A 27105-nucleotide genomic window follows, 5' to 3' on the forward strand; every position below is an offset into this window, starting at 1 on the left:
AATATTAAGAGGCAGTATTTGTAGATTCTGCTCGGTTTGTTCTAGAGGTCGTATCGAGGTGCTCCGATTTGGATGAAACTTTCAGCGTTTGTTTGTCTATACATGAGATGAACTCATGCTAAATATGAGCCCTCTACGACAAAGGGAAGTGGGGTAAAACGGGCATTGAAGTTTGAGGTCCGAAAAACATGAACAATCTTAAAATTGCTCGCATTTCCGTAAAACTTCTTCAATTCCAACTCTCTTAGATGCATTCGAAAGGTCTTTTGAAACACTTCAAAATGTGCTATAGACATCCAGGATTGGTTTGACTTTTTCTCATAGCTTTTGCAAATTACTGTTAAAATTGGATTTTTTTAAAACCTTAATAACTTTTGGCAACAGCCTCCAACACCCATACTCCCATAGGTCAAAAGATAGGTAATTTCATGGACTATAAGCCTACGGTATTAACTTTTTGGCCAATCGCAGTTTTTCTCATAGTTTTACGATTTTTCTAGAACAAACAATTTACAACGTTAGGTTTTGCCCTGTAGGCCGCCATAGCGGCACTTTTTGGTCTCAATTTTGTCATATTCGGAATCCTCGGACAATTTCACGTAAGATAGAAGTATTGGAGTTGTAATTTTGATTTAAAAAATAATCAAATAAAACATTTTTGAAAAAAGAAATAGATCTTATTTACCCTATGATCAATACGTCAAATGCTGTATCAAGTAGGCGCAAACTTGTTTTACCCCTAATCCGATAAAATTCTAAATAATATTTTGATTAATTCTAAATGGCATTTTTTCCAATCAAATTCAAAATTCCAACACCTCAATCTAATGTAAAATTTTCTGAGGATTCCGAATATGTCAAAATTGAGACCAAACAGTGCCGCTATAGAGCTTTATGACGTTTCGCGTACGCACACTAGCGCACCATTTGATTTTGCTGGCCGGACAAAATTTAACCTCACTTTTTTTCGTGTACGTACACGCAATACATGCGCACGTAAATAACTCTATGGAGGCCTACAGGGCAAAAACTAACGTTGTAAAATGTTTGTTCTAGAAAAATCGTAAAACTATGAGAAAAACTGCGATTGGCCAAAAAGTTAATACCGTAGGCTTATAGTCCATGAAATTACCTATCTTTTGACCTATGGGAGTATGGGTGTTGGAGGCTGTTGCCAAAAGTTATTAAGGTTTTAAAAAAATCAATTTTAACAGTAATTTGCAAAAGCTAAAAGAAAAAGTCAAACCAATCCTGGATGTCTATAGCACATTTTAAAGGGCTTCAAAAGACCATTCGAATGCATCTAAGAGAGTTGGAATTGAAGAAGTTTTACGAAAATGCGAGCAATTTTAAGATTGTTCATGTTTTTTGGACCTCAAACTTCAATGCCCGTTTTACCCCACTTCCCTTTGTCGTAGAGGGCTCATATTTGGCATGAGTTCATCTCATGTATAGACAAACAAACCCTGAAAGTTTCATCCAAATCGGAGCACCTCGATACGACCTGTTTTACATCGGTGAAAAACTCGCTCTTAATTGTTTATCCCAAAAAAATCCACGTATTGATTGATCACTGATCATTTCCGACTGTTCAAATTTGACTAAAATGGGGTCGATTATCCAAAGTCCCATACAAACCTTTGGATAATCGAACTGTCGGATAATCGAGTCTGGACTTTCAAAACATAAATTAATTAGTTATGGCTCAAAATATAATTAGTTTTAAAGTAAATAATATCCTAAAGTATATAATGTCCTTAAATGAAGCTTTAATTTGTGATATTATTGTTTACAATGATAAAGCTTATTTTTCTGAGTACAATGACCATAGAGCTTTATGACGTTTCGCGTACGCACACTAACGCACCATTTGGTTTTGCTTTGGTTTTGCTGACTGACAAAATTTAACCTCACTTTATTTTCGTGTACGTACACGCAATACATACGCACGTAGAATGCTCTATTTCTACGAACGCAAAAAAAAATAAAATGGATTTTTAAATCAGTTTAAAAATCAATAACTTCGAAGTTTGTAAACAATAATTGTAAACAATAATATCACAAACTTAAGCTTCATTTAAGGCCATTATTTACTTTAGGATATTATTTACTTTAAAACTAATTATATTTTGAGCCATAACTAATCAATTTATGTTTTGAATGTCCAGACTCGATCGCAGCCCTTCTTAACAGAAAAGGTCCTTCTTGACAGCTCGTTCCAAGGGGACCATATGTTATCCATCGAAAAAATGTTGTCTTGTCAATTTTTTGTTTGCATTAAAATGAAAAATAATGTTCAGAAATGGTTTTTAATCGAGTTTTCTACCGTTGTACATAAAAATTTACATTGGGGACCCTTTTACAGAGCGAATTTGCTTATCGAATGGAACTGTATTCGAATGAGCGAATCAAAATTTGCTAATTGGGTACTAAAGCCCTATGTCAATTTTTATGTACAACGTTAAAAAACACGATTAAAAACCATTTCTGATCACTTTTTTTCATTTTAACGCAAAATTTTTTTTTGACAAGACAACATTTTTTCGATGGATTAACTATGGTCCTCTTGGAACGAGCTGTCAAGTAGGAGCTTTTCTGTCAAGAAGGACCGCGAGATTAATTTTTCAAAATTGATTTAAAAATCCATTTTAAACTCTATGTGGTCGTACAAAGGGTCATTGTACTCAGAAAAATAAGCTTAATCGCTGTAAACAATAATATCAGCAATCTAAGCTTCATTTTAGGACCCAATTGGGTACTAAAGCCCTATGTCCATTTTTATGTACAACGGTAAAAAACACGATTAAAAACCATTTCTGATCACTTTTGACAAAATTGACAAATTGACAAGACAACATTTTTTCGATGGATCAACTATGGTCCCCTTGGAGCGAGCTGTCAAGTAGGACCTTTTCTGTCAAGAAGGGCCGTGAAGTTAATTTTTAAAAATTGAATCTAAAATCCATTTTAAATCCTTTGAGGTCGTTCAAAAGGTCAATGCATTGTACTCAGAAAAATAAGCTTTATTGTTGTGAACAATAATATCACAAATTTGAGCTAAATTTTAGAACCCAACTGAAACGACTGACAGCTGTCAAAAGCTTGAAACGAACAATGGGGTTGAAACGTCAACATCAGTTTGACAGCTGGTTTTGACGGTTGAGTGCTTTTTACTTCGAATACGATCGAATTAGCAAAATTCGAATCAACAAATTCGCTCTGTAATTTTTTTGAATGCCAAAAAATTTGTCTATTTCGATCATTACGTGATTTATAAATATTCCCTTAAATCACACCTGATAAAAAGTTGTAAACTAACATGCTCTCGTCACAAATAAACAATCAATTACAATTCAATTCACAATGTTAAAAAAATACTAAACCTTTTTCTCAAAAAAAAAACGCGCACGTGGCGTTCCTCAAAAACAAAAAACCCCCACTGCCACGTGCTCAACGAGTGCGTTCAATGGCTTCCTCCGACAGAGGCCACACTATTTTTCTTTGAAGCAAGTGAAACACGCCACGGCGCATGCGAGCTAACCTCGCCCGCTCCGCCAAAAACGTCAAAACAGTGCTAGCGGAAGCTTTGAAAATGTCGTATATTTCTGAATTTTCATGAAAATTAAATTTATTTTTAAACTTTAATTTGTATTTTTAACGTTTTACATTAGCTTATTTTCATGTTGTTGACAAACTTATAAGTAATTTTGAAATTTGACCATTTTCAAACCCTCGTCCCGATTTTCACCCCAACGTTTGACAGTCATCGCCAGAGTTGTCGTTCGCGGTAGAGAATTTCTTGCGGTGGCCGTTCGGGCAAGAGAAAAAAAACGTCGAGGTGGAAGAAAAAATCCGTGCGCGATCGTGGAAAAAACACGTACCAAATTCCGTCACCTGCTCGACCCGTCGCGGAAACAGTTCTTCTCCCGGTTTGTGTGTGTTCAAGTGCGCGCGCGTTTCCGGTGGTGATTTGTTGTTTTCCGGAACAATCCGGATTTTTTTTCGGAACCGTCAGATTGTGGCAGATTCCGGAGCGCATTTTTGCGGTGGCCACACAGGCTAGTTGTGATTTGGAAACGGTCCCCCCCGGAATTGATTTGCTTTGGTTGAGTTCCGGATTTTAACGTCCCCCTCTGAAACAAAAAACGATCCGGATTGTCCCGGGTTTGACAGCTGAGAAACATCAACACAGCCGCAGCAGAAGAAGAGGACCCCTCGGCGCTCCCTCTCTGTTTGTGTGAGGTAAGTGTTCCAAAAATTATGTAATTTCTAGAATTATTAAGGCACAACCTGCGTTCCGTCCCCGCAGGGGACGACGGAGAGGTGGTGAGGCAGGTTCCGTCTGGCCGTCTGGTCGCCGTTAAGGGTGCCAAATTTAACCATGGACCATTTACATGTTTTTCGCCCCCCTTGCCGAGGGGTGGTTAATCCGGAGGGGAATCTTTTGGCTGCGGGGCCACGGGGGTGGCCAGTGTAGGGTAGGCCAGGGGCCTATCATTGCCCCGTCGAAAGCAATGAAAAACCAACACAAATGACGACGACGACGATGACGATCTGCCGTCCTCGAAGAAGGCACAGGCTAGAGGGGCAAAAAGGCACAAATTTGGGTAAAAAGTTGGGCGGAGATTTGCCGGTTTGACACTTTTGGAATTGCAAAAAAAAATCATTTAAAAATCTCAAAATTTGATCCTGACTCAATGCAAACTTCTTAGAAATCGATGAATCGATGACTTTCAGTTTCAATCGTTGCCACTTGAAACGAACACAAACAAACTTGAATTTCGTCACTTTCCATTAGAATTGCGTCAGAAATTATCCCTTGCAGTGGAGCATCCACATTTTACTCAAATCCCGCTTTCAGTGTACTCAACTGTCAAAGTATGTTTACATAACAGCTACCGGTTTGTTTGCATCAGATTGGCTATCTCTTTCTAGCAAATGTTTTCTTGTCACGCGACTGCTAGGTGTTACTTTTTTGACTGACCGCCCGATATGTCAGCCAACATATTTCGCAGGGCTGTGATGTGACAGCTCGAGCTCTATCCCAGTCAACTCAATCGGAATTCTGAAATGGAATTCAATTCGAATCGTTCACGTAATCCGTTTTAAACGCAACAACCGATTCCGTGTACGTATTGAATTCCATTTTAAAATCCCGATTGAGTTGACTGGGTTAAACTGAGTACACGCTCGTCGAAAATAACTCATTTTTGATAAATTTCAACTCCATTTTTAAAACTAGGAGGAATGAGTTTGGAATATCAAAATTCACATAAAATTAGGTATTTCTTTTCAGAGTAAATAAAAAGAAATCGCTTTAAAATGCTATCCTTAATAAATCAATCTTAGTGTAAGACGCTTTAAATTAGGTAATTTTAGAAAAAGGTCCTTAGTATCTGGGTTCTCATTCTTAAGGTAAATTTGCTCAACATATAATATTGAAATTTTGAGCTTTCTCTCGTGCGCTCTGTAATGAAAGACTTGAGGGTTTTCAAACATCATCAAATCAAGTGTCCAACACGAATGTGATGTTAAAATAAATAGCAAACATGGCAAATGTGTTCAAGTTATGTAGATTAGTAAGGTAAGGCGGGTTTTCCAGCTGTCAAAATAGTTAGTTAGCACGAAACCTGGATTTGATATGGAGATTTTCAGAATAGTGAAAATTTGACCATTTTCCGGGCGTTTTTCGCGTTTATGGCCAGAAAATGGTCAATATTTCACTTTTATGAAAATCTTCATATAAAATCCGGGTTTCGTGCTAACTATTTTGACAGCTGGGAAATCCCGCCTTACCTTATCTTATCTACATACCTTGAAATGTGATCAAAAAGTGACAGTTGTGACAGAATAATAGTTTTTTGTTTAATGCAAGCGAATTTTAAACCAAATAAAAAAAAATCTGCTAAAGGCTATTTTTAATGTACTTTTGGGCAATCTTGTGCAGTTTTTTAATCCTTCAAACTATATTTCTAGAGTTTTTTTTTTTTTTTTTTAAAAAAAGGTCCTAGGGGAAATTATCCTATGTTTGGCAGGTTAAGCACTCGCTCCTAATTCCGTCCAATTAGCTGATTTTCACTATTTAACCAACTTTTTTTTTGCAAAATTATAAATAGAAAAAAGCTTGCTCACTTCCCATTGAGCTATGAATCACTCGATTTCAGTTGAAAACGCTTTTTATTAGCTGTAATTGAACGTCAAAGTGCTGATATGGCAACATTAGAGGCACGATTTAGTTAGATGTTGTTTCCCTATAAGCTATTGTCTTACATATGTTTATTGAACCTCTTAAAAAAAACTCTTTGTTTACATTTTTGAGTTATAAGATATTTCAACAAATTGAAAATTATGTCTTATTGCAAGTATCAACTCTTCGAGGTTCAATTACTTTTGTTATATTTTTCAACCAAAAAACGAAACAATACTCGAATTTAGCTCTTTTTATGTCATTGTCATTATACATTGAGATGTAAAAATTAAGTTACTGATAAAAAAATAAGGCAACAAGTTTCTGATTTAAAATTTACATAATTTTTTGAAGGAAGATTTTGAGTAAAAAAAAATTAAAAATTTTAGGCCGCAAACCGATTAAAATTACATCAGCGAAGTTAAGGTTAAAAAAGATTTAAAGATATAAATTAACACTTGAAAATATTTTAAACTCGCCGTATGTTTCACACTAAAACAAAATGTTTTCTTTATTTAAGGGTATAACTCAAATTGATTTCTCCAAAAGAATTCAAATTCAATCAAATTTAAAAGTTGCTAATTATGACAACATCACGCAGAAAAATATTTTGTAGAATCAGCCTGTACGAGGTTTGATTCAACAAAATTTTTGTTGAATATAATCAACGCCGATTTTGCGTTGAAACAAACCTTGATTTTCTCAATTCCACAAAAATCTTTTGTTGTTTTGAAAAAGTTGCTTTGACGTTTAGCGTTGATTCAACAAAAATCTTGATTTTCAAATCAACAAAACGTTTTGTTGATTCAAATATGCCTTATTTTTCTGCGTGATTACATTGCTGATTGCTAAACTCATTTAAGCGCTTATGTAGATGAAAATCACTCAAAATGAAGCGAGCTAAGCTTAACAAGAAAAGCTAAATTTACCCCAAAGATTAATTGAGAAAAAATTAACAAACAAACTTTAACGCTAAGTATTTTTTTTCACACGATATAAGAGATATTTTTACTTTGAAAATCAGAGTGAAAATAACCCTTAGATAAATTCATCGGACGCACTTTTACAATGAAAGTTGAAAACTTGTTTTGAAATCTCAAGAATTTGAATAATTTCTATCAAAAGCTTCGTTTTTCCGCCTCTAAAACGCATTAAAACTATTTTTTGGACTTTAATTTGAGTAAAAATTGACCGAAATAGATTCGACTTAAGATAGGTTGTTTAAATATTAATTATAATAATTTTGAGGAATTAATTTAAAATAATGAAATTTAATAAATACCTTTTATTCAGCTCGAATTTTTTAAATTACTTTAAATTTTTTGAAAATATGCTGTTTAAAGTTTTTTAAATAAAATACATATTTGTCACGTTCAGTACAGTAAAATTCAATTTTTGAAATAACTTCATGAATCAAACATTTGTGATTAATTTTTACTAAAAACCCTTTTAATAAAATACAGTAAACTATAAATAACCCAACTCGAAAATAGGGCTTAACTTCATTGTTTATAACCAGCATAAAATTGATATTTTGTTTCATTTTATCAAATATTTAAACAAACCATTGCAACTGAAATGTGGCAATAGTTTTTAAATAGTTTTTTTTATATTTAAAATTTGTTCATCAAAATTTATTTAGTCAATGCATTTCTACAATTTGTTTACTAACGTATTTTTTTATTTGAGTATGTGCTCAAATTTGTAATCCAAAACGTTTTCGTTTTAACTGTAAAACAATGAAAAAAAAAACATTTTTACATTTAGAAAACTCGTAAAAATATACTGAAAATTTTGAATTTACGAAATAGATTCAAGTTAGTTTCATCAAGCCTCTTCACTTTTTTTTTGCTATTAAATAGAGGAAAAGAAAAAAGTAAACAATGATTCAAATTTAAAGGAAACTTTAAAACAGATATGAGATATTTCGACAGTTGTTAAAAGACTACTAACTGTAGTCATGATTTGAGCAATTTTTTCTTAAATAAAAAGAATTAAAACATTGTTGCTCTTTTTTAAGCAAAGATGTTGACAATTTTTTAAATAAATTTCTAAGTTAATAATGAATTTCTAAGCTTCTATGTGTACTGTCTATACTTGATTTTGTAAATTTATTTAACAGTTTTGACTTTATTCTTCAGGTACGAAATGCCTATAGAATTTGATTATTCGCATTCTCAAGAAGATGATGATCTTAGCGGGTTGCAGACTGGATTACGTCATGTATATATGGTGATTGTCCAACCTGGATTGCTTGGAAGTTGATAAAAGGCAATTAAACCCAATTTTACTAGGACAAGACAGACAGCACAATGAAATCCATCCATTGCCGGCCACATTGTTTTTTCTATTGAATAAAAAACAATATTTTTTATGACTATCAATTGTTAAAAAGACACTAACCCGCTCCAATGAGCACCCGAATTAAAAATTTATCTTGAGTTTTTTTTAACACGCTCAAATCCATAAAAAGTGACTTTCTGAAGAAGAACTTTTGCCTTAGTTATTCGAAATGACTGTCCGCACAACTTTGCTAAAGACACCGAAGCAGTATCTCTTCATCTTAAAAACATATATAAATTCTGAATGACATAAATAATTGGACTCAGATTGTCTACACCGCACCAAAAAAATGCTCTTACTAGCCATGACAACTTCAACCTAATTTCGGCATTTTTGGATTTTGTCTTTATTAGTAGACAATGTTGCACAATGATCATTTTTTATTACTTTAAAAAAAACCTTCTTAAAGTATCCATAAAACAAATGTGGTTCTTTTTTTAACCAAATTTTCATCAATTTCACTTGCAACATTCTTTGAAGACCACCTAAGTCACAAGATCTTAGAACAGTGTTGCCATATAGCTAAATTTGTATGATTTATCGGTTAGAACTTTGAAACGCTTATTCAGCGATGTTTATAAAGGTGGTTTCGGACGTATTTTTAATAAAAATTAAAAAATCCTGCTTTAAAAAAATATGTGAATTCCACTTAAGTACTCTTAATTCAGGACAGTGCAGCCAGATTTTAAAATTTTCTGGATAATTAAAATAATTATTCAAAAATGTTGAAGTTGGCATGGATTTTTATAAAAGTCACCATTTTCTGTATATTAAAGAAATCATAAGATAATGTATGATTACTTTACTTAAAATTGTCCAATATTTACCCAAAATAATAAAATATATTTTTTTACGAAAATTTCTATACATTTAATGCAATTCCGCACACTCTTCCAACCTCAACAAGGCAAATCTAGAAAAACCATCCACCTCTTCCTCTCCCTCTCCACCGATCGTTAACGTGTTCCTTTTTTCTCTCTCTCTGCCCTGTCGTCACACTGTGCTGTTGTGGCTCTGCCGTCGCTGCTGTCGTTTCGAATGTATAGTAAAATCGAATATTTTTAGTTTTATTTCATCGCGCCGCGCCCCCCTCCGGCTTCCCTCCCCCTAAGCTTCTGCGACCTTCCCCCCTTCCCACCCCTTTCGATTTCGCAAGAAAAGAGGCGACTTTCCGTTCATTCGATTCGATTCATTTCGATTATTTTGCTGTTGTTGTTGTTTTGGGGGTTTGTTTTGTTGTTGTTGTTGTTGCATTTTGTTAAGTTTTATTATAGAGTGGCGCTGCTGACGGGCCTCATGACTGTTGCGGTGGAATACGGGGTAATGAATTTATTAAAAGGTTGTTCCGAGAGAGAGGGCAGACTCTTGAAAGTTTTTCTTCGATTTCGGATATTTTTTTTCGGGAATGCCTAATGGTAAACCCAAAAAGGTTTTCAAGAGGGGTTCTTATCGGTCAGCGAGAGCGCAAACTGGTTCTTGGAAATGAGTAAGTTTGGAATTTTGGTTTTGTTATTTAAAAAAAAATTACAAATTCAGATGACTCTAATTTTGGTCAATGTTGACAAATGTTAGGTAAAAATAAGTAACTGTGCCTATTTTGAACCAAATCCGTTAAGGTTAAGGCTAATAACACGTCATGGTTAAGTCGGTTCTTTTTGCAGTCTTCGAAAAGATGTTTGTCATAAAATTCTATATAAGAATCTCTCAATTAACAATAATTCGACATAATTTTCGACACCTTTTGGTGGATTTTTTTAAATTTTCACTATTTTTTAAAAGAAATCCATTTTTTCGGAAAATATCGAAACTTATTTGATGTAAAATTTAAAAAAAATAATTTTTGAATTGAAATTCAGTGAAGGCCAGTAATTTTAGGCCCTCAAATATCATATTTCAAAGAAAGTTGTTTGTAAATTTCAATTAATTCTTAACTATCAAAAATACATTGTGTAATATCAATTCTTGCAATTTTGGGAAAGAATAAAAAAAAATGGGAATTTTAGAGACCAAAAAACGGAAAATGACTTGGAAGTTGAGAAAAAAAAAATCAAAATTCTGAATATTCAGTCTGAAATGGAAGAATTACATTTAGTTTTTAATTTCGTTTTTCATGAAAAAAGTTTTTTCAGAAAAAATTATTTTTGCATTTTTTTTCTTTACAAAAAAATGCAATATTATATTATATTGACAAAATAGCAGATTTACACATGAAATTTTTTGAGCTGTGTATCGAAACGATTTTCAATGTTAAAATTAAGATAATTATAAAATTGTCTGTTCTTTTCAATATAAATATATTTTTGAACATCAAGCCTAACATTTGAAAAGGGCTGGAAATACTCATTTTCTATAAATTCTTATTTAATTATTCTGTTTAAAAAATATTTGATGGGGAAAATGAACTCCACAAAAAAAATTATACTCTGAGAAAATTTCCAATTTTATAAAAAAAAATCGGACCATCAAGAACAACGTGGACAATTGAAATCTCGACCCTCCCTCTTCCACCCTTCGTGGATGGTCCCATAATAGTTTATTATATTAAAAAAATTACAATTTTGAAAATATTTAATATTTGAAAATCATTTGCACTTTGCTAAAAAAAAAAAAAAATATTTTAGATTTCAAAAACATACAAAAAAATATTTCTGATTTTTATTTTAGATAATTTCTTTTTTATCTTTGATGTTCGGTATTCTATTTTTTCAACTAGATGACGCTTGTATTACGACTAACTTAAAAATCCGTATATTTTATTGAACATATTAAAAAAAGTGTCAAAAAATTTTGGTAATATTTTTTTTATTTCACAAATAGTTGAAAATTGAATGTAAAAAATGTAAATTTGGAGTTTCTTAAAATTCCACTTTTTTGTATTTTTTGGACCATCAAATTCCATAAAAATGAAATATTGTGTGGACTTTGAATTTTTGACTTTTGATTTTAATTTGTTTACTTTTGATTTTTTTATTTAACTTTTGATTTTTAGCTTTTGATGTTTAACTTTTGATTTTTGATTTTAATTTTTTTAATGTTTTGCCTTTTTGGTTTTAGATTTTTTTTAACGTTTGATTTTTGACTTTAAATGTGTGATTTTTGACTTTTGATGTTTGGCGTTTGATTTATGACTTTTGATTTATAACTTTTTATTTTTGACTTTTGATTTTTGACTTCTGATTTTTGACTTTTGATTTTTAACTGTAAATTTTAGATTTGTGCTTTTGGGCTTTTGCTTTTTGGTTTTTGATTTTTAACTTTTGATTTTGGCTTTTGATTTTTCTCTTTTAATTTTTGGCGTTTGATTATTGACTTTTGATTTCTGACTTTTGATTTTTGGCTTTTGATTTTTTCCTTTTGATTTTTTACTTTTGATTTTTGACTTGATTTTTGACTTTTGATTTTTGACTTTTGATTTTTGACTTCTGATTTTTGATTTTCGACTGTAAATTATTGATTTTTGACTTTTGATTTTTGACTTCTGATTTTTGATTTTCGACTGTAAATTATTGATTTTTGACTTTTGATATTTGACTTTTGATTTTTGGTTTTCAATTTTTGATTTTTGGTTTTTGATTTTTTACTTTTGATTTTTGGCTTTTGATTTTTAGCTTTTGATTTTTGACTTTTGTTTTCTGACGTTTGATTTTTGACTTTTGATTTGTGACTCTTGATTTTTGATTTTCGCCTGAAAAATTTTGATTTTTGACATTTGATTTTTGGTTTTTGGTTTTTGATTTTTGACTTTTGATTTTCGACTGTAAATTATTGATTTTTGACATTCGATATATGACTTTTGATTTTCGGTTTTCAATTTTTGATTTTTGGTTTTTGATTTTTGACTTTTGATTTTTGACTTTTGATTTTAGATTTCTGACGTTTGATTACTGACTTTTGATGTTTGACTTTTGATTTATGATTTTTGATTTTCGACTGTAAATTTTTGATTTTCATATTTGGCTTTTGATTTTCAGTTATAAATTTTTTACTTTTGATTTTTGGTTTTTGATGTTTGACTTTTGATTTTTGACTTTTGATTTTTTGCCTTTTTGGTTTTTGACTTTTTTACGTTTAATTTTTTACTTTAAAGGTGTGATTTTTGGCGTTTGATTTTTGACTTTTGATTTATGATTTTTGACTTTTGATTTTTGACTTTTGATTTTTGACTGTAAATTTTTGATTTTTGACTTTTGATATTTTTTTTTTGATTTCTGGTTTTCAATTTTTGATTTTTGGTTTTTGATTGTTGACTTTTGATTTTTGGCTTTTGATTTTAGATTTCTGACGTTTGATTACTGACTTTTGATGTTTGACTTTTGATTTATGACTATTGATTTAAGACTTTTGATTTTTGATTTTCGACTGTAAATTTTCGATTTTTGACTTTTGATATTTGACTTTTGGTTTTGAATTTTTTACTTTTGATTTTTGATTTTCGACTGTAAATTTTAGATTTTTGGATTTTCGACTGTAAATTTTCGATTTTTTACTTTTGATATTTGACTTTTGATTTTTGGTTTTGAATTTTTTACTTTTGATTTTTGATTTTCGACTGTAAATTTTAGATTTTTTGATTTTCGACTGTAAATTTTAGATTTTCATATTTGACTTTTGATTTTTAGTTATGAATTTTTGACTTTTGATTTTTGGTTTTGATGTTTGACTTTTGATTTTTGACTATTGTTTTTTTGCCTTTTTGGTTTTTAACTTTTTTTTCTTTTATTTTTTGACATTAAATTTTTGATTTTTTGAATTATAGATTTTAAATTATAGATTTTTGACTTTTCATATTTGACTTTTGATTTTTGGTTATGAATTTTTTACTTTTGATTTTTGGTTTTTAATGTTTGACTTTTGATTTTTTGCCTTTTTGGTTTTTGATTTTTTTAAGTTAAATTTTTGACTTTAAATTTGTGATTTTTGATTTTTGGCGTTTGGTTTTTTAACTTTTGACTTATGATTTTTGACTGTATTTTTTTTAATTTTTGACTTTTAATATTTGATTTTTGGTTTTGAATTTTTGACTTTTGATTTTAGGTTTTTGATTTTCGACTGTTAATTTTTAATTTTTGACTTTCGATTTTTGACGTTTGAATATTGACTTTGAATTTATGATTTTTTATTTATCAAACTTAGGCTGATACAAACATTTTTAAAACTATTTTGTCCTCAGTCCTAGTCTTGTTTTATTCGTTTAATTTATTTTTCAATTAAATCATTCAATTTAAAATAAAGATTTAAATAAATCATTGTTGCAGAAACTGCTGCAAAAAAGACAAGATGTCAAACAGCACGAGTAGATTCAACTTAGTGTGTACGTAAGTGACAGCTGGTTTCCCCAGCTTGAAATAAACAGTAATATTCTGATCAGAATTTCAATCGGTTATGCTGGACAAACTTTTAATGGATTTCTATTAGAAAAGTGTGAAAGATTATTATTATTACACGGTTAACAAAATTTTAAAAATAAAAATTTAATGTTTTTTTTAGAATAGTGTCCTCAGATTTCACTGATTGTTTCTGCAAATAATTCTTATGACAAAAAAAAACGATTTTAATAAACAAAAAAAATTATCAGTTGACCGAAAAAAAATCCACCCATTATATTGCACTTGAACGCCACGTTCAAGTGACGCAAACAGATGGGCAATTATGGCCGATTTGTGTTGTTTATTTTGCCAATTCACAGTTGATGGCTCCCCCCTCCTGGGAGGAGGAGAGCGAGGGGTAGATAAGCATTAAAATTGGCAAATACCGGCTGCAAAAGGTGTCGTCGTCATTAACGACAATTATCTGGGGGCAGTGTTGCTAGATTGTTGTTTTTTTGAAGTTGAAGAATATTTTTAGGTTAGGTTTTTAGGGTTTGAAAATTTAGTTTTAATAATTATCAGTTTTTTTTTAAGAGCGTTAAAAAAACTCAATTTGGCAACACTTCCCACAAACTTCTAAATCCTCCTCTCCAACCAGAAATGACGCGCAAAGGCCGTGACCAGGTCACATGGCCCGTTTGTTGGGAATAACTGCACGTCAAATCGTTTCAGGCCACCTTCTTGGGTTAAACCACTTCTCTCTCGAAAAAGGTAAACAAAGCGGCGAGGGTAACGTAAAGAATGCAACATTCTTTCGTGCAAATGTTTACCCACCTCGCAACAGACAGTTGTACAGCACACACATAAAGCGCGCGTGTGGGTGATAAGATAAACAACAAACTCGCGACGGTGATGAGTCCGACTGCCACGACGACGACGACGCCGGTGTGAGGTGGCAACTACTTAACCCTTAACGACCTTGTTGTAACGTGAGACGGCGAGAGCGGCTTGAATTGTGTAAATAAATGTTTTTGAGGAGATTTGGGTTGGAAAAAACAACAAAAAGAGGGTTATTTGTTGAGCGTGTAGCTGTCAAAACAAATATTACACGGTGATTGGGAATTGAAAAGGTTTGTTTTTCGAATTTTTTTTTTTTGTTTGAGAAATATTTACAATAAAATTAGTTCAAATGTCAAATTACGTGACAAATCAACCTCAAGAAAACAAAAATATTTCCTTATCATTTCAATTAGTCAAACCGTCCCAACTCAATCAAGTGCCAACGCCGCACGCAACCCAATTCATTGACAAATTAGTGGCCAACAAAAATGACTCATTCACCGACGATCGTTGACGTAACAGCTCCTGTCAATGGCCCCCGCGCGCCGCGCAGCACAATTCGGATGAAAAACGATCGAAACGCGTGTTCCCCGAATATGCTGGTTTGATCAGAGGGGTTGAGCGCGCTGGTTTGACGTCTTTCAGTTTGCGTGAAAAAAATTTGACGAAATTAGATGTACTCAAAATTGAGTACTCGTTCGAAATCGAAATTTTGGTGAGTCACGTCAAACTGAGCCATCAACATCTGTCAAACTAGCAAGGTTTAGCTGTATTTTTAAAGTGTGGTGAGAGATCTGAGCAATGGGAGAGCGAGAGAGAACAAAAAAGAGAGAAAGAGAAGAAAACAAACATGCGTGAACGCGGCGTGACTTAAATATTTGTAAACTTAAACCAATTGCGTACATGCTTTAACAAGGGGGGAGAGGGGCGAAGAAGTGAGAGGGGGAAGGGGGAGGTAAAACATTTACTAACAAAAAAGATAACGGTTTCCACTAGGTCGTAACTTGAGGAATTTGGAAGTTGTTCGCCTTGGGTAAAACAGACAAGTGGGCGTGCGAAGCTCGTACAAATTAGTTGATTTATGGTTACTTTAAATGGAAATTTTATTAAAAGTGATTCTTGTTCAGAAAATGAGAACAAATTTTGCAAGTATTAATATATTTTTAGCTTATATATTTACACAGATTTTTTGTCATTTCTTAAACTTCCTCAAAATTACATCTATAAATAATTTTCTTTTCTGTGAATTTTGGCTAAGTTTGCTCGGTCCTGAGTTAATTTAACTCAAAATTGAGCAAAAAAAAGTACAACAGGTTTATCATTTACTAATTTTTGGGTTATTTCAGTCAGATTCTGTCAATTACTTATTTTTATTTTTTTGTAATCAATATTACTCAGATTTTAGTAAATTTCACCTGAGTTTTGATGAATTTTCCTTGAGTTTGGGTTAATTTCACTTAAAATTCTTGTGGAATTCTAAAAAAGGGTGGAATTTAATTAATAAGTAAAACATATTTCTTCAGACAAATTCCCACAAAATCTAAAAATTAACGACTGCATTAAATTTAGCGTGTAGAAAGGAAAAAATGACAGCTGGGACAGCTAGCTTTTGGGTAATTTGATACTTCACATATTACTTAAATTTTGGTTTTGAGTTAATTTTAGTTGAGTTTTGATGAATTTTAGTCTGGGTTAATTTCGCTCAAAATTCTTGTAAAATTCACTCAAACTTGAATCAACTGATTTCAGACAAAACACCTACTTTCAATTGTGTGTGTTAAAGGAAAAAATGAAAGATAGCTGTGCCGTTATAAAATTTCCAGCATCTTTGGATTATTTTTACTCAGATTTAAATTACCCAACCTACTCAAAAAATAAAATTCAATACCTTGAGTATTACTCAGTTTAGAGTAAATTTTAGACGAGTTTTGATGAATTTTAGTCTGGGTTAATTTCATTCAAAATTCTTGTAAATTTCAGTCAAAAATAAGTGAAACTGATTTTTTCATTTGCTTAATTAAAAACTAAACGACTAGTTTCAATTAAGTGTGTAAAAGGAGGCAATGACAACTAGCTGTCCCAGTATAAAATTTCCAGCATTTTTGGGTTATTTTTACGCATTACCCAACCTACTCAAAAAATAAATGCCACGCTTTGTGTACTACTCAATTTCAAGTAACATTTTTTTCTGAGTCTGAGTAAATTTAACTCAGTTTTTGAAATCTCCTCAAATTTAAGTAAAATTAACTTAATATTGGGCATAAAAATGCTTCAAACATATTCTTAATAAAATTACCAATTAGGCGTGAAGAAGGTTAAATGACAGTTGGCGGCCATAGATTAAGAACTTACAGCGTATTTTTTTTAGCCAGATTTTATCACTTTGAATTTTTCCCTAGTCTGGGTTTTTTTTTTAAATTATCTTTAATTTAAAATAAACACTACATTAGAAAGGAAAATGTCTTGCATGTTTGATTTATTTTTACTCAGATTGATACCAACCAACCCAAAAAAAATAATTTACGGCTTACTCAGTTTTAAGTAATTTTAGCAGAGTTTAAACAGGGTTTTGATAAATTTCACTCAAATTATTTTAAAAATGTCTCAAATCTGAGTGAAGTTAAATTATTTTTGAGCATGAAAAAGCTTCAAACTTATTCCTGACTATATTGTAATTTTAACGAGTACATTTAATTAATTTAGTGACTACATTTAATTCAGCGTGTAAAAGGGGACAATTTATGCATTCTTGATTTATTTAAACTAAGATTTGGATGTAACCCAACATACATAAATATGAATTCGATACTTCATTTAACTGAGTTTAACTTAATTTTATTTGGGTCTGAATTTATTTCAATCAATTTTCTAGTAAAGTTCACAAAAAATATGGTAAAATTGTCTTGATTCTGAGTAGAATCTTGATTCTAATTTAAACGAAAAGATTCAGTTAAGAGTGTAGAAGAAAAAAATGCCCTGTCAGTTAAATTTGAATTTTGAACACGAATTCGATTTGAAGCTTATACGAATTCCGTTCAAAACGCAACAACCGGTTTGTTTTTATAATTTTACTCGGGTCTGGATTATTTACTTACAATCTTGTAAAGACCACTCAATTTTGAGCGGAATGACGTCGAATCAGCATTTAGAATAAGGAAAAAATCAGCTGACATTTTTGATTTATTTTAACACAGATTTTGAATAAGGCAATTTTTCCAGATCAGGGTGAATTTCGCCTTAGTTTGGCCTAATTTTATATAGGCTTTGAATACATTCACTAATATTTTATTAAAATTTATACTATATTATTGAGTAAAACAATGAATCAAGCTTGTTATTGACTGAATCTTTAACCTCAAAAGTAGATTCAATTCAGCGTGTTGTGGTAGAAAATGACAGCTGGTTCCCAGTCAAATCAATCCGAATTCTGAAACGGAATCTATTTAGAATCGTATACAAATTCCGTTTCAAACGCAACAACCGGTTCCGTGTTCGAACCGGTTGCAACAACGGAATTTGTGTACGATTCTAATTAGATTCCGTTTCAGAATTCGGATTGATTTGACTGGGAAACTGTGATTTACGTTTTTTGCAATCGATGAGTAAATTGTAATCAGATTGAAAAAAAGTCTTTTTAGTTGAAGAGAAATTTAGTACGTAAAATTTGCTCTAATATGAGTGAAAACATGTCCCAGATCGAAATATTCATTAGAATTTTGTTACATTTAAACGGTTATGTCTGTCAGACTTTTAGTTGACCTCAAACAGAGTTTGTAAACTATGCATTTCATATAGATTCTGAGTAAATTTCAAATAAAATCGCATAAATAATGTGAAATTTTCCTGAATGCCAATAAAAAATAATATTTTAGGTGCAATGGGTAAAAGAAGACTAAAGCATAAACTTACTGAGTAAAATAACTTTAGCGTGTCAAAAAGGAACATGACATCATTATTAAATTTCTTTACTATATTGATAGTAATAATAAATAATAAATTTAAAACACAGATCTTTAAAAAAAATCCGAATTTAAAGTTTGTTAAACCTAATAAATGGGTAATTTTCTCCAAAATAAAAACAAACTTTTTTTTTTGATAAAAAATAAGTCAAAGAAGAATGCACGAGCATAAATCAAATGAAAGATGAACATGGCAGCTAGTTGTCCCACCAAGGAATTTCCGACCAAATTCTACTTGACTTCAACCGGTTTTGTCTGGCAGACCCTCCTCAGTGAACAACAGAGCTAGTTATGATTTAAAATTGAGCAGATCAGGCTAAATTTCATTCAAATCAAGGAATTAATAACACACTTTAAACTTGTTATTTTTTAACTAGAAAGTAGACTTAATTTGAAGCTAAACGAGCAGAATCAATTTAGCGTGTTGTGGTGGAAAATGACAGCTGGCTGTTCCAGTATGAAATTGCCGATTGAAATCTGTTGGTTTTGAACCGGGTATGTCTAGTAGACTCGTTCCTAGTGTTAACATCAATTGGCGTGAGCAGGATAGGCTCTTTGTTTACATTTCGGCATTTGCCCATTTACTTTGTTTTGCTAAAAATAATTTGAATCCAATCATGAATAACACACGAACTTTTAGATTTCGTCGTTTATTCATGGAATTTGAAAAGAAGACTAAATTTTAAATAAATCGAGTCGATTCGATTGAGCGTGTAAAAGTAAATAATGACAGATTACCCAGTCTAGAGTTTCCAGCAGGAGGCTGTTTGAGTGGAACCGGTTATGCCTGGCAGACTTTTAGTAGACTTCTTTCAGAAATGTACTGGAAGCTGTTATTTTTACACGACTTTAAAGATGTTGCGAATTAATTTTAAGGAAAAATTGTAAAAAATCAACCTTTTTTCTCTGACAGACTTCTTGTAGATTTCTGTTCGAAACAACATTTTCTCGCCCACTTTTCTGTGGCCGTTATCTTTATTTCATGTGTTCAACCCGTATCAAACGAAACCAGCCACTAATTAGTGGCGCTGGAGCAGGAGGGCCTTTCAATAAAGTTGTAAACACACGCGCTCGCGTTTCGGGAAAGTTGTTCTCCCCTCTCTCGCTCTCTCACCTCGCCTCACTCTCCCCCCCACAAACCGCTCAGATTTGCGTAACCGGCGCCTTAATTAAAACCGCTTGCCACTAAAATATCAAAAAAACGCATTTTATTACCACCGTTTTCTGATTTTTCTCTCCCACTCTCTCTCTCTCTCATTTCCGGTGTTCGCTCTCTCGCGATCGCGATCGCGCTCTCTCGAAATTTTCCGTCGACGGTGCTTCAGTCAGTTGAGCGTCGCGATCGCATCCGGACGGATCTTGGAGCACAGGATCATGGCGGCTAGCAGCAGCAGCACGACGGTTCCGATGTCGGCGTCGTCGGCGAGTCTGGCGGGGGGGACCGCACCGGCGGTGGCACCGCCGACCAATACGCCGTGGCCCAATAGCAAGGACGACTACGAGCTGCGGGAGGTGATCGGGGTGGGGGCGACGGCGGTGGTGCACGGGGCGTACTGCGCGCCGCGGAACGAAAAGTGCGCGATCAAGCGGATCAATTTGGAGAAGTGGAACACGTCGATGGACGAGCTGCTGAAGGAGATCCAGGCGATGAGCAGCTGTAACCACGAGAATGTGGTGACGTACCATACGAGTTTTGTGGTGAAGGAGGAGTTGTGGCTGGTGTTGAGACTGTTGGAGGGGGGGAGCTTGCTGGACATTATCAAGCACAGGATGAAGTCGGTGAACTGTAAGCACGGGGTGTTTGATGAGGCCACGATCGCGACGGTGTTGAAGGAGGTGTTGAAGGGGTTGGAGTACTTTCATAGCAATGGGCAGATCCATCGGGATATAAAGGCGGGCAATATCTTGCTCGGGGACGATGGGACGGTTCAGATTGCGGACTTTGGCGTGAGTGCGTGGTTGGCCACGGGTCGGGATTTGAGCCGGCAGAAGGTTCGGCACACCTTTGTGGGGACCCCGTGCTGGATGGCACCGGAAGTGATGGAACAGGACCACGGGTACGACTTTAAGGCGGACATCTGGTCGTTTGGCATTACGGCGATCGAGATGGCGACGGGCACGGCTCCGTACCACAAGTACCCGCCGATGAAGGTCCTCATGTTGACGCTGCAGAACGATCCGCCCTCGATCGACACCGGCGCCGACGAGAAGGACCAGTACAAGGCGTACGGCAAGACGTTCCGCAAGATGATCGTCGAGTGTCTCCAGAAGGAACCCTCCAAACGCCCCACGGCCAGTGAACTCCTGAAGCACCCGTTCTTCAAAAAGGCTAAAGATCGCAAGTATCTGACCGCGACCCTGCTCGCGACCGGCCCCTCGATGGCCACCCGAGTCCACAAAGCTGCCAAGCGACAACCGGGCGCGTCCGGCCGCCTCCACCGAACCGTCACCGGCGAGTGGGTGTGGTCCTCCGAGGAGGAAGACAACGGCAAACAGTCCTCGGACTCGGACTCCGAAGAGCCCCGCCCCATGAACCGCCTCGAGCAGATGGACTCGTCCGCGTCGGAAACCGAAGACGCCTCGGAACCGTCAACCCTAACCGTCGCCCCCACAACCGACGGCCTCGCCGCCCTCTCCCTGGCCGCCGACGACGACGACGACGGTCTGCCCCCCATCAACCTGGTCCTGCGGATGCGGAACGCCAACCGGGAACTGAACGACATCCGGTTCGAGTTTGCCGTCGGCAAGGACTCGGCCGAAGGCATCGCCTCGGAACTCGTGGGCGCCGGCCTCGTCGACACGCGCGACATCGTCGTGATGGCGGCGAACCTGCAGAAGCTGATCGACCTGCGCGCCACCGGCCTCAAAACCGTCACCTTCCAGCTGAACTCGGGCTTCGGCAGCGGCGAAACCGCCGACGAAAAGTCCCTCATCGGGTACGCGCAGATTTCCATCACGGACTAATGTTTTTTGTTTATGTGTGTGCTTGTTATGTGTCTGTGTGTGCGTGCGTGCGTGTGTGTGCGAATGGAAGCCGGAAGAAGAAACATTCTATTTTGAGGGGAGAAACAAAAAAAGTGAGCGCGGTTTTCCTTGTGTTTTTCGATTTCTTACATAGGTTTTAAACGAAGAAAACAATAAATAGCAAGTTATTTAGATTTAGTACCTATATTAATATATATATTCTATACTCTTCTCTACCGCTGCATCTAAGTATATTTGAGATAACAAAACAACGCAAAACATGCCGCCGCAGTCGTGCCGACTGCAGGGTTGTTACGGAACTCGTTTCGGAACCGGTTCTGTGAAATTAATTTCAAACCGAATCTAACCCGATCTGTTCAATTTTTCTCCGACTGGGAGTTGCAGCTGTCAAAAAAAATATTTTTCAATTTGGTAGAAAAAAAAGTAATTCTGAACAATGCGATCAATCTCAATTCGATTTCAGTGCGATTAGTTCTTTTTTCCGTCGACTGGGAATTGTAGCTGTCAAGGCTCTACACTGTTATTTGAAGACGTCCAATTACGAAAGACTTCAGCTTTTTTTTTGTTGATTGTGTAATTTTACCTGTTATTATTTTATTTCAATTGATCAATACAAAAAATTAATCGAATTCAGAAAATATGCTCTAAGAAGTCTTGAAGTCGCCTCAATCCTGAAGCGGTTCTTCGAAATTAATCTCGCACCGAATCCATCACGACTAGCTCAATTTTGCTTCGACTGGGAAGTGCAACTGTCAAGACTCTACACTGAAAAATGTCGGGGAAAAATATCTTAAAATCATATTTTTTTTACTGACTTTTTAGAGTTTTTCAGTTGAGATCACCTCATTCCTCAACCGGATCTTTGAAATCTCTAGCTGAATCTACCCGATAAGTTAAATTTTCCCTGCGACTGTGAATTTGAGCCCTTTATTTCTCAAATATTTAGCTTTTGTTATGCTAAACATGAGCTTTTCATAACCGGTTCTGTGATAATAATCTAGCACCGAATCCATCCCAATTAATTCAATTTTCCTCCGACTGGGAATTTAAATCAATAACAGTAGCAATGACTAATAATTCTGCTTCATGAATTTCCAGTTTATAAATGATGAATGTTGAATAAAATTTCAAAAAAAAAAACATAGAAATTATTAAAACAATATCAGTGAAAGATCTTTCTTGAAAACAATATTTTTATTAGTTGCTCAGTCCAACTCTCCTTTTCTGAACCGGTTTCGTTAAATCTATCTGTCCCGATTTATACGATATTCCTTCGACTGGGAAATTGCACTGTTAAAAAATAAATAATGTAATAATTTTACAAATATAGATTTGTTTTGTTTTTTCTAAACCGGTTCTAAGATATATTTCTCAATTAAAATTAAACTGTTATATTTTGATTTATATTATATCGTTTCTGAACCGGTTCTATAAAATTTCTGATTTTTTTGCCGAATTTACCTTATTTCTGAACCGGTTCTATGATATTAATCTCCAATCGGATGCATTCCAATTGATTGAATTTTCCTCCGACTGGGAATTAAAATTGAGAAAAAAAATAATAAAAATTCCATAATACTAGTTTTTTGTTGGTAAAGACTTTTTTCTGAACCGGTTCTATGATATATCTCTTAGTTAGAATTCAGATCTCGATAAGTTAAATTTTCCTCCGACTGGGAATTTCAACAGTACCCAGTCAAATCAATCCGAATTCTGAAACGGAATCTAATTCGAATCGTACACAAATTAAGTTTCAAACGCAACAACCGGTTCGAACACGGAACCGGTTGCGTTTGAAATGGAATTTGTATACGATTCTAAATAGATTCCGTTTCAGAATTCGGATTGAGTTAACTGGGGAAATGCTCTACACTGTCATTTATTTTTTTCTCAGTTGAAGATATGTTTTAAACTGTTGAATTTTGATCTGATATTTTTTTTTATTCAAAAACATTTTTTCTTTTGTAATTGTAACATCAATTATGTATTTGTTCTGACCTATTTAATTTAAAAGTGATAAGAATTCAAAGTTTTGTGAAAGCTTTTTATTTTCATTTGAATGAGTTCAATATGTTTAATATAAAAAAAGTCCGGAACGAAGAAATTGATCAAGAGTTTTTATTCAAATGGTCCAATTACCCATTTTTTTTAGTTTCAAACAGAATTCGATTTGAATCGTATACGAATTCCGTTTAAAACGAAACAACCGGTACCATGTTCGAACCGGTTTTCGCGTTTGAAACAGTATTCGTTTACAATTCGAATCGAATTCCATTTTTTAAACACTCAAAAAGCTTAAAAATTAAAAGTTCTTATTAAAAAAAACTGCAGAATGTTGATCATAAATCTTATTTTTTCAAAAATGTTCGAAAAAACTGAAACATAGAAATTGTGCAACATTTTGTCTTTTTTTTTTTTAACAAAAAATACTTCTATGAACTTTTTCCGTCGAATTAATCTCATATGGGAACCGGCTCTATGAATCTACTATCGAACTGAATTTATCCCGATTGATTACGATTTTCTCCGACTGGGAGTTGTTGCTGTCAAAGCTATGCACTGTCATTTTATTTTACCCACTTTCAGATTAATTTAACCATTTAATTTTTTTTTTTGCTTGATATTTTTGTTCTATAAAAGCTTGTTAAAAAGCGATAAAATTAAGCATTTTATTCGAATGTGTAATTTTTTAACCGGTTCTATAAAAGCAATTTAGAGTAGAATGCATTTGAAAATGTTATTTTATTCCTTTATTAATAATGTTTGAAACATATTTTCGAATAAAAAAAGTATTCGTCGGTTTCGAGGCTCAGAACTAATTCATTTGCTGAACTGGTTTAGTAAAAGCAAATTTTATTTGACAGCACTTCTTTCAAAATTGCCTCAATTCATTTATTATTTCGACTAAAAACAACATCGAAGGGCCGAGGTACACGGAAATTCTAAATATCTCCGATAAAATTGTAATTGAGTTGAATTGAAACTCAAATTTAAAAAGTCGAATTCATCTTATTTCTGAACCGGTTCTCTATCGGCATTCAGCACGATGAGCTGATCTTTTTCCGACTGGGAATTGAAGCTTTGGGCAAAAGGACAAGTTCCCTTATTTTCAGAACATTTTTTTTTTTTCACAATTCAGTTGAATTCAAATGATTGTTTGCCTGACATTTTTCTGCACTGTTAATTTGTATTATTTTTTAAAAAATGTTATCTTTTTTGCTTTTTTTCTGCAATAAATATTTCTTCGCGCATCAAGACTTCGTAACAACCCTGCATTCGCACGCATATAATCCGCTTTAAATTGAGAGAGAGAAAAAAAAGCAAGTTAAAACGACTATACTTATCACAACAAAACAAAAAGTTGCAAATTTTAAACAAATTTAAAACGGTGAATTAAAAACAAACAGAGCAGTGCTTTAGCCTTTTCCAAGACCTAAAAAAATACAAAAAAAACCTCCTTCGCAAACCCCATCAACCGATCACAAATACACACAAAAAAAGAGAAGAAAAACAAATGATCACACGTTTTAATTGTTATCACAAACTCTCTCACACTCACACACGCGAAACCCTCTAAAAAAAATGAGAGATAAAGTAAGGAAGCGAAAAAATCACGCGCGGCGCAATTTTGTGCAGGAAAGGCCAAAATTCTAATTAACGAAAAAAAAGCAAACATACACAACAACAACAAAGCACAGATGTGATGCAGTCGCAGCCTTGAAAAATTAAACAAATACACACACGCAGAAAAAAAGCGATGGCTTGGTCGGAAGCGGAGTTAGTTGAACCGTTTCGCCCGACTTTGAAGGACTTTGAAGTGTGTGTGGCGTGTGAGGTAATAAGAAAGAGAGGGAGAGCGATAAAAAAAGGTAAAATTAGAGAAGAAAGATGATTTGTATTTTAACGAGAGGTTTAAATCATTACAAATGACGAGCAAAGTGTAATTAAATCGTAAGCGGAACGTAAAACAAAAGAGTTATAATAAAAAAAAAAAGAAAATACCTACAACGTAAATAACAAAGTAGCATCTTAGGAAAGAGAGGAAAAATAAAATAAAAACAAAGCAGCAGCAGCAGTTGTTTTTAGCGGTAGATTTCAAATCACAAATCACCTCCCCCTCCCCTTTCTCTTCTCTTTTTCTCTCGGGAAACATATATCAAACGAAGCAAAAAGAATGTTCTTAAAAAATCACTGAAAGGAAATAAAAACAAAAAAAAACTATAAGAGGGACAAGCAGACAAGCATTAAAAACCAACAAAACGACAAAAAAGCGACTAATAAACCAGCATCTATCTAGTTGATGAGAGCACTCTTGAAGCGTTTTTCTTTCTTTTTTTTTTGACGTTTTTCATTTTTTAACCAACTCTCCGAAATCTCCTTTAAACTCTCCCATCTGTCAAATTGCCATACAAAAAAAAATCCGCTTGGAGGCGCCACCATCGCCAACGGGGTTCGTCATTGACGTAAACGTGAAACTTCTGGACTTCTGGAATCGATGATGTCAGGGACAGCACGTGTGTGTGGCTATTTGAAAGGGTGCTCAATGACCGAGCGGCAAAAGCTTGATCCGAGGGGGGGTTTGATTTCTCTAATGAAGAATCTATGCTAATTAGGGGGAAGGTTAAGCGATACGAGAGGCGAGTTTCGGGTTTCGTGAAGCGTTTACAGGAAACATTAAAGTGTGTCGGGCCCGTTTTTTTGGCAAGCGGTTTTGAGATTTGCATTTTTCGATAGTTTTTTGGATTGGGGTTTGACGTAATAATCGTTTTGGAAATTACAGTTAGAATAAAATACTAATTTACAGTCAAATTTTACTCAGTTCTGAACCGGTTCTGATCAACCGATCTCTGCCAAAATCTAACCTGAAGGGTTGGAATTTTTAGTGACTGGGATTTTGGACTGTCAAACTGCTACACTGTTATTAAATTTTACCTAACCATGATTATTTTTATTTTATTTTTTTGTATTTTAAAATTTTTTGTTTTTTTTTTTATTTATTTTTTCTTACATTTAACATAAATTTCGAGTTCTGTTCTTTGTCAAATTTGAGTAATTTACTGCTTAAAAAAATACAAAATACATTTATTTAAATATCATCACCTTAATTTTGGCCACCATCTTGGATTTAAAAATTCTAAATCACTTTAAGCTCGACAGTCAAAAATAAGACAGCGGAAAAAAAGTTATGCTCGATTAATCGAAGTTTCGATTATTCGAAGTATTTTTGTTTCCTAGGCCTTCGGAGAATCGAGTCTGGACTGTATTGCAAATTTAGATTTTGAGATTTTTCCATCTTTGGTTGAACTTTTTTTTATAAATAAAAGTTTTTTTTACTTTTGTTAGTAAATTTAAAAATATTTTAAAAATCCAAAGATTTCTGAAAATATCAGAAATATTCCAAAAGTCTCCACAATCCAAAAAATCTAATAAAATTAAAAGTCAACAAATATGTATTTTCCAATGTTGAACTAGTAGTTAACTTTGA

The 27105-nt window shown here is 33.9% G+C and overlaps 1 protein-coding gene across 1 annotated transcript; it reads left to right on the top strand.

The window, feature by feature from the left end:
• The first annotated feature begins 3739 nt into the window (after window positions 1-3739).
• Window positions 3740-25933, top strand: LOC6048779 (serine/threonine-protein kinase OSR1). Its single transcript, XM_038253406.1, has 2 exons — window positions 3740-4242; window positions 19961-25933. Exon 2 carries the CDS (start codon window positions 20010-20012, stop codon window positions 21597-21599), a length of 1590 nt encoding a protein of 529 aa, XP_038109334.1. The 5' UTR covers window positions 3740-4242; window positions 19961-20009; the 3' UTR covers window positions 21600-25933.
• The last annotated feature ends 1172 nt before the right edge of the window (window positions 25934-27105 follow it).

Source organism: Culex quinquefasciatus, chromosome 1 (assembly GCF_015732765.1).
Source record: "Culex quinquefasciatus strain JHB chromosome 1, VPISU_Cqui_1.0_pri_paternal, whole genome shotgun sequence".
Classification (NCBI taxonomy): Eukaryota; Metazoa; Arthropoda; class Insecta; order Diptera; family Culicidae; genus Culex; species Culex quinquefasciatus.